The sequence below is a fragment of the Antedon mediterranea genome, chromosome 6 (assembly GCF_964355755.1).
Source record: "Antedon mediterranea chromosome 6, ecAntMedi1.1, whole genome shotgun sequence".
Classification (NCBI taxonomy): domain Eukaryota; kingdom Metazoa; phylum Echinodermata; class Crinoidea; order Comatulida; family Antedonidae; genus Antedon; species Antedon mediterranea.
Window position 1 is genome coordinate 25,124,807 of NC_092675.1, and position 15,317 is coordinate 25,140,123.

At 32.2% G+C, this 15,317-nt stretch overlaps 1 protein-coding gene and 1 long non-coding RNA gene across 2 annotated transcripts; one reads left to right on the forward strand and one right to left on the reverse strand.

Annotated features, from left to right (window-relative positions):
- Positions 1 to 5,405: 5,405 nt before the first annotated feature.
- LOC140052029 (uncharacterized) lies at positions 5,406 to 6,798 on the reverse strand. Its single transcript, XR_011845573.1, has 2 exons — positions 6,620 to 6,798; positions 5,406 to 6,042 (listed from the first exon to the last, which is right to left on the reverse strand). It is a non-coding gene; the product is annotated as an uncharacterized lncRNA (long non-coding RNA).
- A 533-nt stretch (positions 6,799 to 7,331) lies between these two features.
- Positions 7,332 to 15,307, forward strand: LOC140051379 (uncharacterized). Its single transcript, XM_072096574.1, has 12 exons — positions 7,332 to 7,487; positions 8,360 to 8,582; positions 8,966 to 9,189; positions 9,407 to 9,504; positions 9,928 to 10,061; positions 10,373 to 10,429; positions 10,519 to 10,593; positions 11,410 to 11,529; positions 11,996 to 12,127; positions 12,849 to 12,887; positions 13,022 to 13,113; positions 13,537 to 15,307. The coding sequence occupies exons 1-12, from the start codon at positions 7,384 to 7,386 to the stop codon at positions 13,643 to 13,645; spliced, it is 1,407 nt and encodes a 468-aa protein (XP_071952675.1). The 5' UTR covers positions 7,332 to 7,383; the 3' UTR covers positions 13,646 to 15,307.
- Positions 15,308 to 15,317: the final 10 nt, after the last annotated feature.

Sequence of the window (15,317 nt, forward strand, 5' to 3'; positions counted from 1 at the left end):
ATTCAACGGGTTTTGCTTTCAATTGTATAATAATATAATTATATATATATATATATAAACACAACAGGCATAGAAATAAATTCCAAACCGCCCGGTGATACACTGACAATTATTTAATTAATTTTTGAAACGATAAAGATGAGGAAATCTGGGAGAATGAGAAAAAGTCGCCCCAACCGAGACTCGAACTCGGACCGTCTGCTTGATATGCAGTTGCCCTAACCATTAGACCACTGGGGCTTTCATGGTATTGTTCTTTAACTCGATCGGATAACGACCCTTTAACATTCTCGGCGTGGTATTAATATAATATTAAGTATAATTATGAATTCACCAACACTTTCAGGCCCAATAACAATGATCCCGGGCCCGAGTTTTTGTAGACCGGACTTCCATGCACAGCCACATGTTAAGGAATATGAATCTCTTTATGATTTTAATATGGTTCGAAATGATATTACACAACAACGATTAGACAGCAACTGTGCAAGAGTCCAACTTAACTAATAAAATCGGAATGATCAATTAATTGAACATTTACAGCATAAGGCCCATACACTAGGACGATAACGATCGACGATAAATAGACAAATGTGCATTTTTAATACATAAACCAAAAGAAATATAAACAATTCCTTTGATGAAAATTATATTTTCACACGTCCAATCAAATGACGTCATGATTAGTAAGACCAATAATATCGTGACAATACAGCGATTTTATTGTTTTTATTTATCATGACGTCATTTGATTGGAATTTGAAAAACATTATTTTATCAAAGACAGCATAAATGATTATCCTATAGGTCTAGAACGAAAACCTTTCTAATTTCTTTTGGTTTATGTAAAAAAAATGCATGCTATATATTTATCGTCCGTCGTTATCGTCATAGTGTAATTGGGCCTTTATACAAAAAAAAATAAATTGATTACGAAGTTACGTGTCATTTTCACCTATCACCAAAAAACTAACCTTTTCAACACTAATTAATTGTTACGAAGCCAATTTATATTATATATTTCATTAAAACTGAACTTTACGGTAAATGAAGAGTAAGTATCAGTTAATATGAATAATATAACTAGTAGGTCTATGAACTTGCGTCCAGACACAGAACTGTGACATTACTATCATAAATGTTGAAACCACTTATAAAACCTTTTTTTAAAGAAAATATAATTGTGTTAGGAGAAGGCTAATAAACAAATAGATAATGTACAAACCTTTTTCTGGATTAATTAATGGAGCAGGCGTTCCTATACTAATAATCTGCTGCTGCTACCTAGACTGATTGTTCACCTTCTGACGATAATTGATTGGGCCTCCCTACGGCATCTGATAACCAAAAAAAAATTTACCAGGACTGTTTCAATGATTTAATATCTGACGGCGTATTATTATAACATTGGCCTAGATTGACAGTCAAAAGAAAGTCATTGTAAATACCTCCCTTTATGTTGACAGAGCCAAAATAAAGTTTTGACCATTATCGAATGATTGTTTGACAGTGACTTATTATAATACCGGCCTGGTTGACAGCAAAAACGAAGTTATTATTTATTGAACAAGATTTTACAGATTTCCGTCTACATCTCAATAATACTGTATTATCAGCAAAGGCTTTCATATAGACTCTCTTCTCCCAGACGTTTTTTGGGTCCAGCAGCTACCTATAAATTATAGTGGAGTTTCCAAATTCACAAAACTGTCAGCCTTAGATACTAAAGCTACCGCTATGAAACAGCTTATTAATGAATGTGTCCTCCTGGGACATAGCTGGCTAGAGCCGCGGCGCGAAAAACCATTGCAATTTCACGTGTTGCCATACGGGATGGATACAGTCTGAAAAGGGGTGTTTGTTTGGAAAAGCAGAAGAAAAGCGGAGAAGAGAATTTGTGTTGCAGCAAAACGGTACAGTTGCACCGTTATAAATTGAGACTGTTCATCAGAACAACTTACTTTGTTATGCTCAATATTTTATCTCTTTCGTTTTTTCACTTATTTTTTTGTTCATTGTTTTATACAGTATTTCTTTTTATGTATTTTGCATACTTATATTTATATTGTATGGGCCCTCATGAGACAAGCTATTGCTTCTAGTGTGGGCCCCAGTTATTGTCAAATAACTGAATAAATTTGTATGAATGAATGAATGAAAACAAAAATAGTCTCGAGTACTAAAATGTGACTTTTAAACGATGATAAAGAGGTTTCAAATGATGATCAAATAAATGTAATAGTCAATCATGTTTTAGGATCAAATGTCTATGTAGGTCTACGTTAATTCAGGGAATGTAGAATTGTTAAAACATTAAAATGTAGTTCATTGTTAACGTGATATATTATCTATGATATTTTACAAAATTGAAACACAGTCTCACAATCCCTTTTCTAAAATATAATTTATTTGTTTATTAATCACACAATCCTCGTGGTATACTGAGGATTGGTATGATCATGCTATAATCATGTATCATGAACCCCATAAGTGAAGAAGCTGTATCGCAAACCTTGTTTTTTTATTCGTCATGCATAGGCCTATTTTTATATATCTATACTCGACGGAATTAGTTTCAATGTTAAATAGTTCTCATCTTGGATTTTGTAAGATAAATCTTTACTTTGTAAAATAATTAACGTTATATTAAAGAACCAATTAATTTTCCTAAATCAAAGATTACCAATTTAATTGCCATGTTTAGAGCATGTGTATTTTTTAACCAATCCAACAATTGATTCTTGGATCATAACATTTTAAATAACCACTTTTTTCTCCTCAAGTGTCGTTGGTTTGGCCTCATAAATCATCTGCATGCCATAAAAATGGGGATGTGTTCTTAATGGATCTTATAGGATACATTAAGTGACAGTTCTAAGACTAAATACAATATTCTTGGAAAGAAGCATATTATCATATCTTATTTTATTTCATCAGTTATATTAAAAGCGATATTATTCAGCTTAGTTGGAACTTTCAAATCTAGTTAGGTATTAAAACAATGTATCATGAGGTTGATCATAGCTGACAAAATACACAAGCAGCACAGACGACCGAAAGACCCAGAAATCCAAACCATCCAACATCCTTCTGGCACTCGCAACAGCAACAGTTGTTTTCTTCATCTTCTGGGATAGAAGGGCTAACAGTCCGGGAATCACTATGATAAGACGATGGAAAAGGTTGGGCTACGACGACTCGATTTGTATAAGGTGGAGGAGGTTCCACTGGTCGTGTTTCATATTGCTTTAGACTAATGTTTGTTGCCGACGCTGAGTAGTCATAAGGCGGCAAAATAGGAGTTTTTTCAGAATCAGAATCTTCCATCGTCAATATTTGGTAATGGAAATATAAATAATGTTTATTTTGTAACAGTGTTTCTATCTTGGTATGCTACACATTTTCACGACGACGTGAACTTCCTCAAAAGGCAATTACGTATATGCATCATATTGCAAGAAGCTGAACGCATGTGTTGTTTAAGTTTTGTATTAATCCAGTGTTGACGATTAATTGAAATAATCTATCCATAAAATCCATAAACAAGGAAATGTAGTAGATCCTAAATAAATACACTTCAAAATACACTTTTGGTTAGATGAATCCTGATTCACTAAAATAGACAAGATAACATTGTGATTTAGTATTATTGGAATTATAATAATTTAGCAATCTGTGTGTTCCAATTGCGGTACTGTATTTATCTGAACACAGAGATTGTTATTGGCAAAAAAAAACATATAGAGGAAACCCCTTTTGTAGATTTTGAAAAAAAGCAGAATCTAAACATAATAATTTTAGTTGGCTATTAAAATTAACAGTAATGTTATGATGAACCATTGATTATCCTTGCGCTTTCACTATCCGAATATCAACTTTTCTAATTATCTATTTTGTATAATAATAGTTTCTTACATACGGGTAATCTTTATTTTAAATGAAATAAAAAAAGAATTATATTGCAACTGTTTCTGAGAATATTATGACTTACCAAAACGTATGTATCATCTTGCTGTTGAGCTATCATTTTTTGTGTGGTACACTCAAAGTTTCTAAACCCTTGCCGTCAGATCCTCTTGCAAACGTCGTCACACTGTCACGTTGTAGGGCCTAATCGAACATCAATTATTCTTTTAAATACCAGTATGTGAATTCATTAACGACGTGTGTATATATAATAGAGAGCCTTGTTATTCGCATCTCACTACAATACTGTATATAATATTCACCATTGACAGTGATAATCATTTAAAAAAACGAGGTTGGATTTTCTGTTTTGCTGGTACCGCTCAGTCATACACGTGATTTTTAGTTACAATAATTACAATAATGATCATAATAATCATATTAGCATTCGAATTAATTTGGAATATATAAATAAATTGACATGACTATCACACAAAGCAATTACAAATAGTATCGCTATTAATGGCCTCTATTTAGAAACCGCCAAAGTTCTTAAACATGCGTTTTGCTATAACACTTATATAATGAATATTGATCTTTCAATTTTGTGCTACAAAGACTGGGACACGTATGGGCTATTCATTTCTTGCCGATGTCATTTTGCTTATGCGCGCTTGTTTGATTTTGTGATTACTTCGCTGAACTAATTACCTTCTTTACATTTTTGTTTGTTTATATATTTGTAAACCTGAAAACTAAAAGACGGACCATTACCAATTTTAAACAAACAAAATATAGATGGTCACCTAATACTTCATTAAAGGCAATCTTGACTAGGATCCCAATTTTAAATATTTTACTAATTTTAGACAGATCTTACCCAAATTAATTCAACCCATTGAAAATGATATAGCTACAATGACTCCATTAATTGTTGAGGCAATCCGGACGAGGATCCCAATTCTGGACCACTTTTAAGTTGTGGGTAGATGGCTAAATTGTTATCAACTGAAAACCACAAAGTTTGTATATAATAATGAACATATTACATCAAAACTCCTGTTTGCCGCCCTACACTTTAGTTCGGTATCTCAAACAATGGGCATTTTAAAAGGGGCATAATCATTTTCATTTTTCTGAGGTCAGCAGATGTATGACAACACATATAGTAAGCTTTCTAATGAAAACAATAATTGGTAACCTTTCGTATTATTATTTTACAAATTCATTCCCCTATAGAGCTTGTGAACGTCACTTAATTTTGTAATAAATATTAATTATGGTTATAATGATTAAGGATATAAATAACCCTGAGATCACGCGTCCAAATTCAATTGAATTATTTAAAAAAAACAACAGTTGACACTTATACATCTTACTTTCTTTATTAATTTATTATATCACCTTATAGAGATCCGACCTTAAAAACTAAGAAAGAACGTGACCTGTATCACGTGTCCAAATTTAATTGAACGATTTAAAAAAACAACAGTTTACAATTATACATCTTACTTTCTTTATTAATTACCTTATTTATAGATCCGAACTTATAAACTAAGAAATAACGTGTTTCATTATCAGTGGGTACAGCTCTAACCTGTGAATTGTTCGTTATTATGTCATCTTCACTGCACTTGATTTTTAAGGATTTTTCCAATTTAGGAAGAATATTTTAAGTAACCCAATTGATGGATCTGAAATTTAAGATATTTGCTCTTTAACCTAGTTTTCGTATTGCATTATATGTTCATTTTGTACTTCTCCAGTTGTTTGATTTCGATCTTGTTGCTTTTGCGTTTGAAACACAGGAAGAGCGTTTTGTAATTGCACTATTTCGTGCATGCAATTTTCATTATGCACTTTTGGCTCTATAACCTGCATACTGTCAAATCCTTCTTCGATTGTCGCTGTATCTGCTGCGGTTGTGTGTACATCCACTTTTGTACACGCATTTGGTTTGATTTCTGGCCAGCTTATATCCAAATGTCCAAAGTCATCGTCCCCCAAAGAATGTGGTCCAAAACTTGATGCATTTATTCCATCAGGTTCAACGGAACTTTCACTAACAGTCCTATTTTGTTTGTTCATGTCCATACCTTCGTTTTTCAATAGTCAGAAACTAACCAACGCCTGAAACTAAAAAAAAACAACTTTATCGATTCGATCTTGAAATGTCAAAATCTTATCTCAATTATATATTTAATTTTATTATGATATCGTACATTATTAGTGGACCATGTTGTTATTGTTTAGAATTAACAAAAGATGGCGGATGACGTTCGTAATTGTCTTTTGTCATATACAGTGTTTTTTAATTCAGTGTTTTCTCATCGACTGGTTAAACAATTATGAATTGTTTTTCATGATAACATGACATGACATAATATGTTCCACCATCAATTAAGAGTATACATTGGTTGTAACAGGTCTATTGGTGGTTGTGACTTTCAACTAAGTTGATTATAGTGGACATTTCTGTTTTCGCGTTTACCATTAATTCAGAAAGCAGTGAGACTCTCCTTCCATAATAATAGACTGTAAGCCTATAGGCCTATATGTCATATTGTGTATTAATATTGGCCAAATTAGGTCTCTCACACTGTCGTATAGCTAAAGTTTACCGTGCGTCTTTTCGTGACCAATCAAACTTGACCTAAAAGTCATGATTTGTAAGTATTATGATACGACAATATTAATATAATATAGTACCTACCTCTCTGTAGTAAGCTGTTTTATTATTGTAGCCCGTGGTAATATAGCCTGTAGCCAATTCCTATACCTACCTAACAGAAACGCAATAAGAAGGGTGCGTCATCTTAGTCACGTCCGTCCGTTTCAACAACTGCCTTTAAGTTCCGTTTCACGATTGTTGTTCGGATATGACATTTTATCTGGATATTAATTATTATTATTATCTAGGACTTTCAAGATGTACAAGCAATCAAAAATGGTTATTAAAACAGCATTAAGTGGCCTACTATTAGGCTATTATTTAAGAAATATTTTTACTTATTTATAGGCTACATTTTATGTGAATTTAACATAGGCCTGATAAGGCCTAACCACATAATACCATACTGAAATGGAGGTACCGTAATAATATTTATTCACCTCGTCAGCCCATAAGCTTGAAAGTACGGGAAAATGTGGAATAATCTTAAATATCCACACTCATGAGGGCTTATTTTAAGAAAAACTTTTAAATTATCAGTCCCCATTTTCAATTTATTCGTGACACCTTTTTGCTTTTTATTGTTTTGTTTTAGTTGTAATTTTTCTAATTGTCTAAACGCTATGCATAATAGAAACTTGATACAGACGTAGTAATAGTCCTAAATACATTTCTATAAAATATTACGTAATATCTGATCCCGTGTGTCGGTCGTCGTCACATCCGGCGAGTGACTATTTGTGACCTTTGACCATTCGTCTCCTCCGCGCGAGTTTGTTATTTTTTGTAGCGGAAGTCAATACAAAATGTCTACCAAAATACGATTAGAAGGAGGTGAGGTGATCCCAGCTCAAACAGAAGGCAACAGTGATGTTTTTCGTGATCAGCCTTTTCTTTTAGCTAAATCTAGGTAACCGAATTAACGTTGTTTATTTGGGCTAGGCTAGCTGGATGATTGCTGTTGTGCTTTTTGTGCCCACCAGGCAACAGACGGCCTCACAAGACAAGGCTGTCCTCTGGAGGCCTCTAGCCTAAGCTCAGGCAATGACATTGGGTGGAGACTGATGAATATTATATATCCAGAACTCTACTAGGCCTACTGTACTATGATTACTAATCAATGTATTCATCTTTTTATTCCTGTTGTGAAATGGACGAGGGTTTTATGCTGCAGTGCAGGGAAAATATTAATATAATTAATCATATTCATAATATTAATAATGATTGAGGGGTTATTATGGCCAACCCATCATATATTTTAGGGAAAACTACTATTTTAATGGGAATCTTTGTTGGGTTCCGACGGTATCTCCTTTTAGGCTTTGATAATAATTGTAAGTATTAATATTGTCGTGTTTGTATCGTCGTACATGTCCGTCTCTGTCTGTCAGTAGCGTACCATCACTTTGCTTATTATTATCATTTTTAACTTTTTTATTCTTTCTGGTGGATCCAGGCTTAAAGCCCCTTGGGGTTTAAATGGTATTCTCCAGGCATAATGCAACTATTATTTACTTAATTTCCAACCACTTGTATCTTTTATATTTTGTATATGTTTGCATTATGTGAATAAATTTGAACTTGAACTTGATAATATATTTATGAAAAAGTTAAAAAATTAATATCCATAATTATGTAGGCCTACACTACCTACTAGAGCCTAGGCTAGGCCTACTTTTTATTTGTTTTTAAAGTATTTATTTTAATATCATCATTATTATTTTTTGCAATTGAAAGCAATTTTTTTTGTAAGGCAATGATATTTTTATTTGTCTGAAACAGATGGGTGTCTGATGAAGAAGCAATAACATGTCTTGTTTGCCAGAACAAATTCAACCAACTTCGTCGTAAGCATCACTGTCGCCAGTGTGGTCGAGTACTTTGTAGTAAGTGCTGTAAAGAGAAGGTGCCGTTGCCACAGCTTGGATTTGAAGAACCAGAGAGAGTTTGTGATTACTGCCTGCCAATTACAGAACTAGTAACCAAGTCAAGGTCTAGAAAAATTGTAAATATTCACCACTGTCACTTGTAAATGTATAATATTTTGTAGTATTGTTTACAAAAAATGTTGTCAATTTCTTTTAGAGTGTTCCTTTAACAAAAAGCCCTCCAACAAAAGACAACTTTTGGGGTAGTCTACTATCTTCTGTCTGTCTACTAATTCTTGTATACGACTTCAGATTACAGATTTTTATTGTAATTGTTCCCCTTGTTTATAACTTATATAATTCGTAATTTTGTATATATTTTTGTATATATATTTGTTAAATTGTTCAACTTCAATTTGTGTTTCAATTTTTTTGTTTTATAAATTGCAATAAAGTTTTTATCTATGTACTGTATCTATCTATCTATCTTGTTAATGAAACATTAAAACTTTATTGATAGGTCTTTCAGCAGGAAGCTGCTCTGACACTATCAGAAGAGATCAGGAGCCCATCTGGTCTCTGTAAAGTGGTTGAGTTAGGAGGTATCCAGACATTGATATACTTGTCACGGCTTTCCGATGACAAGATACGGCTTGCATGTGCAAAGAGCCTACACATCCTGTCAACACACCAGCCATTGCATAGGATGTTGGCAGATTCTGGAGCTGTCCGGGCTGTTTGTAGGTGAGTAAAAAAAATACAATAATACTAAATGCTTTGTTTTACACTTAAATTGGTACCAATAAAATAGTTTCAACTCGGATCTAACTATGATGGAGCTAAATTCTTAACTGGCCTAACTGTTTTTCTCTATTCATTATTTCTTTCTGTATATATAATATTTATTAAATATTATTAGTAAACTGATACTTGAATTACCAATTATTTCACTTTCTTTTAGTTTGTTGTCATCAGCCAATGAGAATCAAGAGCAGTTGATAATTGAAGGCATTAGCACACTAATGATCTTCTGTAAAGCACCAGACACAAAGGCCAAAGGTCAGAGCAAGAACAATTACAACTAATTGTTACATTATACTTATTTTATTATTGAAAAATGTTTTTTTAATAACTTCTATTACCCTTTTTAATACATTACATTAACATGTATTACTATTTCAAAAAAGATGCATTTTTTAAGCTTTTAAAATTCTGTCATTGAAAGCCAATTATATATTGACTGAACCATGGAGATATACAAATAAAAATACCTCCCTGCTATGAAATCATCTTATTCATCATATCATATATGAATAATTTGCTCTTATTTATAGACTTATGAGTCTCTTAATAACATCTGTTAGAATACCAATGACGTTTCTCCTATTGTCAAAAAGTATATATTTAGATATTTGATTATTGTTTTTATTATGGCTTCTTATTATTAGAGTTAAAATTCATTAATTAGACTATTTTTTTCAGCAATTACTCAGGGTGTATTGCAGCCTGTTCTGTCATTATGTAGTATGAATGTTTCGGAAGCCATTGCCTTACTATCGGTCATGACCCTTAACCTCATCACAGAACACCAGGACAACCACACAGCATTAATTGAGGTCAGAGTTGAAATATGTTATTCTTATTGTTAATTACAACAAATTCGGTATCATTTTTGTATTACTGTATCATTAGAATAACATAGGTGGATCCTCCACATCCACCGTCCTCTCCTATTTTTATTTTGTTTTTAAAATTGCAATGCAAAATATTTGGATATAAGTTAAAGTTCAACACTTTTTACAATTTTAGCCCCAAGGCCTAGGCAAACAATATGAATAGTGACAGCTGAGTCAAATGGTAATAGATCAACGCTAGCTATACCTGATTGAACTAAACATTAAGTTGGTTAATTTTCCTTTTTTTCCAGAATGATCGGAATGCTCTTCCTCGTCTTCTCTCACTGACTACAGCTAAAGATGAACAGGTACTAGTCTAAATATAGTATTTATTAATGTACTCAACTTTCCCAAATTTGAATAGCATGAAACAAATGAAAATATATTGTCTTTATAGATGCAAGAAGTAGCTCTCAAGACACTTGGTCGTCTGTCAATGGGATCAGATTGGCACAGGCACAGAATAATTCAGGTAATCATAATTATGTTTCATATTAGGCCAGAGGAAATAGATTTACATGGCCACCTGCGTGTAAAATATGACCCTGCATCAACAAAGCATGTAAAGTTCATATTTCATTTCATGTTTTTTTAAAGAAATAAATACAGAGTTGGATGGAGAAAAATGAATTCTGTCAAAATTGTCATTCTTTTCTGTTAATATATTTTCACAAATCATGACTTACAATAACAGTAATCTAAAAGTACAGATCTAGTTTGCAATATATTTACAACCTATGCTGATCTTGAGTCGATGCACTAAGTGTTTCAAAATGCAATTAAAATCTGGTGAAGAAAGATGACATAAAAATACTCCCCCAAAATCTGATTGTACTTTTGTAAATTTTGATGCAATTCAGTTTATATATATATATATATATATAAAATAACAGCAGAAAATATAAATAATATATATATATAATAAAATAACAGCAGAAAACTTGGTTACTTCATTGTAAACCAAGTTTTCTGCTGTTATTTTATTTATTTATGCTCTACCTTGGTATTGAGCACTCTATCCTAACGGTCTGATACTTTCAACCTAAATATATATATATATATATAAACAAATCAGGCAAAGAACATTAATTCTAAACCGCCCGGTGATATACTGAAATTTAATTAATTAATTTGAAACAATAAAGATGAGGAAATCTGTGAGAATGAGAAAAAGTCGCCCCAACCGAGACTCGGACCGCCTGCTTGATATGCAGATGTCCTAACCATTAGACCACTGGGGTATATATATATATATATATACCAGAATAAAATAAAAATTACTTTTCAGGAGGATTTTTCGTCAGGTCGTTGTTTGGTTAGCGCAATCAAGAACAGGCCGAGAAATAAGCAAGTTCTCACAAATGCAGCTTGTCTTATTGCAAACCTGGCAACCTCTGAACAAGATCAAGTAAGCAATATTTTAATACTGTAGTAAATATTATAATATACAATATTGTAGCATACAAAAAGGGCATTTATTTTATGTAGAGTCAATACATAAAATTCCTCACTTTACTGACCTTTTAATATTATTACATTTCTTTACCCAGTTTAAACTGGTCTTTATTGAGGCTCTGCATAAAAGGGCCTTTGACAGTACTGTAATATTATTGTATAGACAAAATGTATTCGGATTGTAGTCCTGTACTAACTACTATACAAACTAATATATCCTGCTTTACCGAATCATTCATTTATTGTTGTATATTAAAGACTTTTATATTATTGTTTTATTTTATGTTTATTTTCATTTTTTTATGAACTTTGACCAATACAATTTTAGTAATATTTATTGCTTTCCAAGAACAGTACAATTTATGAAAATGAAAAATATGAATAAAAACATAGAATAATACAAAGAAAGATTTTAACAGGGAACGCTGGTAGACTGTATGGATGGAATGTGTACTTTGTTATCTCAGTCAGCAGACCAGAAGGATCTCTTCTCGCACGTTGCTAGAGGAATTGCTAACTTTTCTAAATTTAAACAAAATTCTTACCGACTTGTAAGTATTGCAGAATTATTAAATGAGTAAGCCATAAACTTCCAATGGTAATAAATATGGTAGAAACAAGTGAGTGCAATGTACTCTATTGGTTGGCTTTCAGATAATTGAGTAAAGTAAGTTATGTAATAATTAAACATACATGTTGTTTAGCATTTAAAGATGTATTATTTCCTGAAAAAATAATTCTAAAATGTTTTTCTTGTTGAATATGCTATTTTAATGTCACCTAATAGTTATCCACTTTGAAAAAAATTTGATTTAAAAAAATGTATTTACCTAAAAAAATGTAATTTAAATTAAAAAAATAGTCAAATTGGCTGCCAGCCAAGTTGGTTGAATTTAACCATTTATTTATTTATTTAAAAATTAATTTTTTAAGGTTTTTTTTTACGAAAGTGATTAACTTTATTAAAACTACAAAATAATCTATTCAAAGTCTGATTTTATTAATCTTTATTTTTCATGTTTTTGGGGGACAATAAAGTTTCTAATTCATATCTAATCTATTCAACTAATAACAGTATAGATTGGTATTGGTAATACAGTTTAACTACAAAAGTAAACAAAAATAAAGGATGGCTGAATAAAGAATAGACCAAGCATTTAGGTATTTGAACTATCACACTCATGTTACTAAAAATGAGCACGCAGGATTTGTATTATTTGTGTCTTTTTGTGTATATTAGATTTTCTGACACTGGCATTTATTTTTCTATAGGTTCAACATTTGCCCAATATTATTTCAATGTGTGTAAAGGTAATCAAGTTGTTTATTTAAATAGAAACTAACCAAATCTATTAATTTGAATATTTTGATAGAATTTATTATTCTCAACGTTATAGTTGCTTGTTTTAGTAGCTATATCATTGTGGTTTTTTTATAATCTGCAGTCACCAGTTGAAGACATCAGTCAACACGGCCTGCGGACTGTGTTATACTTACTTCAGTATTCAACAGATGCTACAATAAGGTCCTTAATGAAGTAAGAAAATCATCATATGTTTATACTCCAGTATCCCTCCCTATAAATATACTTTACCTGTACAGATGGCTTATTTTGTTTCGTCAATTGTTTATTAGTAAGTGAGTAGCCGAACGTTTAAGACAGTGGAACCGTAATCCATGATAGGCAAGGGTTCAAGGTTCACTAATTGCTCTATGGTTCTGGTGGTAGAACAAGGCTTCTGCAATAAGGACTATAAACCGTAGGTCCAGTGTACACACATTACTTGTGTGCACTTTCGAGACGAGTAGGGGTTCACATACAGACAGATGAGATAGCACCTTAAAGTGGCTGCACTGACATTCAGTGAAAAGTGTAACATCTGAGTCCACCACGCCATGAGCAATGATCCATTCGTTATTATTATTAATATACCTATATTTCATATTTGTATTTAAATAGTGATGGAGCAATTCATGTTTTTAAAAGTATGGTTAAAACGTTTGGTGTGATGGACAATATGCAGAGAGCTCTGGTCAACAATGTTGAGGAAAGGGTCTCACCAGCATGATATGGTAATCATTAATTTGTATTCATTTGATATCATTCAGTACTTATTAGATAATATGTTATCAATATGTTCACACTCAGATGTATTACGGGAATAAATAAAAGTGATATCGGTTGCTGAGCTGTGCAAGAGAATATTAAATCATTAATTACTGAGCATTACTCATAGGCTGTTTTAAAGATAATGAATAGAATATATTCCTTATAAATTAATGTAATGTATAATCTTAATAATTATAGTATGTCAAATATTAATGATCAAAACAAATGGTGCTATGCAGTATAAAAGTACTTAAGAATGTGTAATTGTATGTGTTTGTCGGCTGAATGTTCTATGATCTTTGCAAACATTGTTGTTTATAAGTATGGTACAACAGTAGTGGGGCTTGCTGGTTAACATGCTTGTCAAGATCTTTTAACGTTTAACTCTTTCTTTACACCTCTCCATAAAGGTCTGTCTACACTATTAAACTTTATGTGACAACAAAATGTGATGTGCCCATATATGGACACAGTGACGTCATAGCAGTATCATTTTTGGCCACATCACATGTTATTGTCACATAAAGTTTCTTTACCCACTTTTTCCATATATGGACACAGTGACGTCATAGCACTACCATTTTTGGCCACATCACATTTTATTGTCACATAAAGTTTGATAGTGTAGATAGAGCTTAAGCCTCACGATTTATAAGCAAGATAAATGTTAAAGTTATAGTTTATCCAATGGTTTATCCATTCTGTAATTTCTCGTTTAAAAAAACATACAGTATTCATAGCAAATTGCTAAAAATAACGTCTTACTGTATGTACAGTATGGTTGTGTATAATATTATGAAAATGCAGTCCTTATAAAACACTCCCGGTGCAAATGATTTATTTTACGAATACAATAATGTATGAGTGAATGTAAAGATGCTACTACTGTATATAAATATTAAGTGAATTGAAAAAGTATATAAAATAAATTTATATATTTGTACTTACATACAAGTAGTCAAAATAGACAAAATATATTGGCCTATATAATGTGAATTATTCTAATTATCTGTATGAATCATCGATGGCTAAATATATGGCTAAATAAAGCTTGGTTCCCACTTTAAAAAAATACATGCCGTAAGGCCACATAACCGACGCAACGTAAGAAAATACTCTTCTATAAATGTCGCATCCCTCTTAAGCTTGGTTCCCACTAGAACGCAACGTAACGCAGCGACGTATCAACGCAAAGTGCTGTATTGCGTATTGCTGTAAGTGGGAACCGACGATACAACAGTGCTGCAAACATCACAGGTTTGATTTCACGCAGGCGGGGGAAAACACAATTATGAAGGGAAGTTTCTTAAGTTGCGTAGGTTGCGTTACGTTGCGTCGCTAGTGGGAACCAAGCTCTAGTCTTACATGAAGTTGAATCATGCTGTTGCGACGTACGTACGTAAGGCCGACATCTGTGTTTGGTTCTCACGCAAGGTTCTTTGCGTCGATACGTTGTGTTTGCGCTGCATGCAAGTGTGAACCAAACTTTAATTACACCTCAATACCTTCCTCAATGTGTAATTAACTAGGCATACGATATATGTTTGTGTAGCTCAATTGTGTTTCCATTGTAATATTTTAAAAGAAAAATATATATTATAAATAAATTTTATATAGATAATGTTTTAATA

What these genes read in the sequence shown, in the direction of transcription:
- LOC140051379 (XM_072096574.1), top strand. Translation starts at nt 7,384, where the DNA reads ATGTCTACCAAAATACGATTAGAAGGAGGTGAGGTGATCCCAGCTCAA. An exon ending in ACAGGCACAGAATAATTCAG is followed by an intron (nt 10,594 to 11,409) that starts GTAATCATAATT and finishes ATTACTTTTCAG; the next exon opens with GAGGATTTTTCGTCAGGTCG. An exon ending in TTATTTCAATGTGTGTAAAG is followed by an intron (nt 12,888 to 13,021) that starts GTAATCAAGTTG and finishes TATAATCTGCAG; the next exon opens with TCACCAGTTGAAGACATCAG.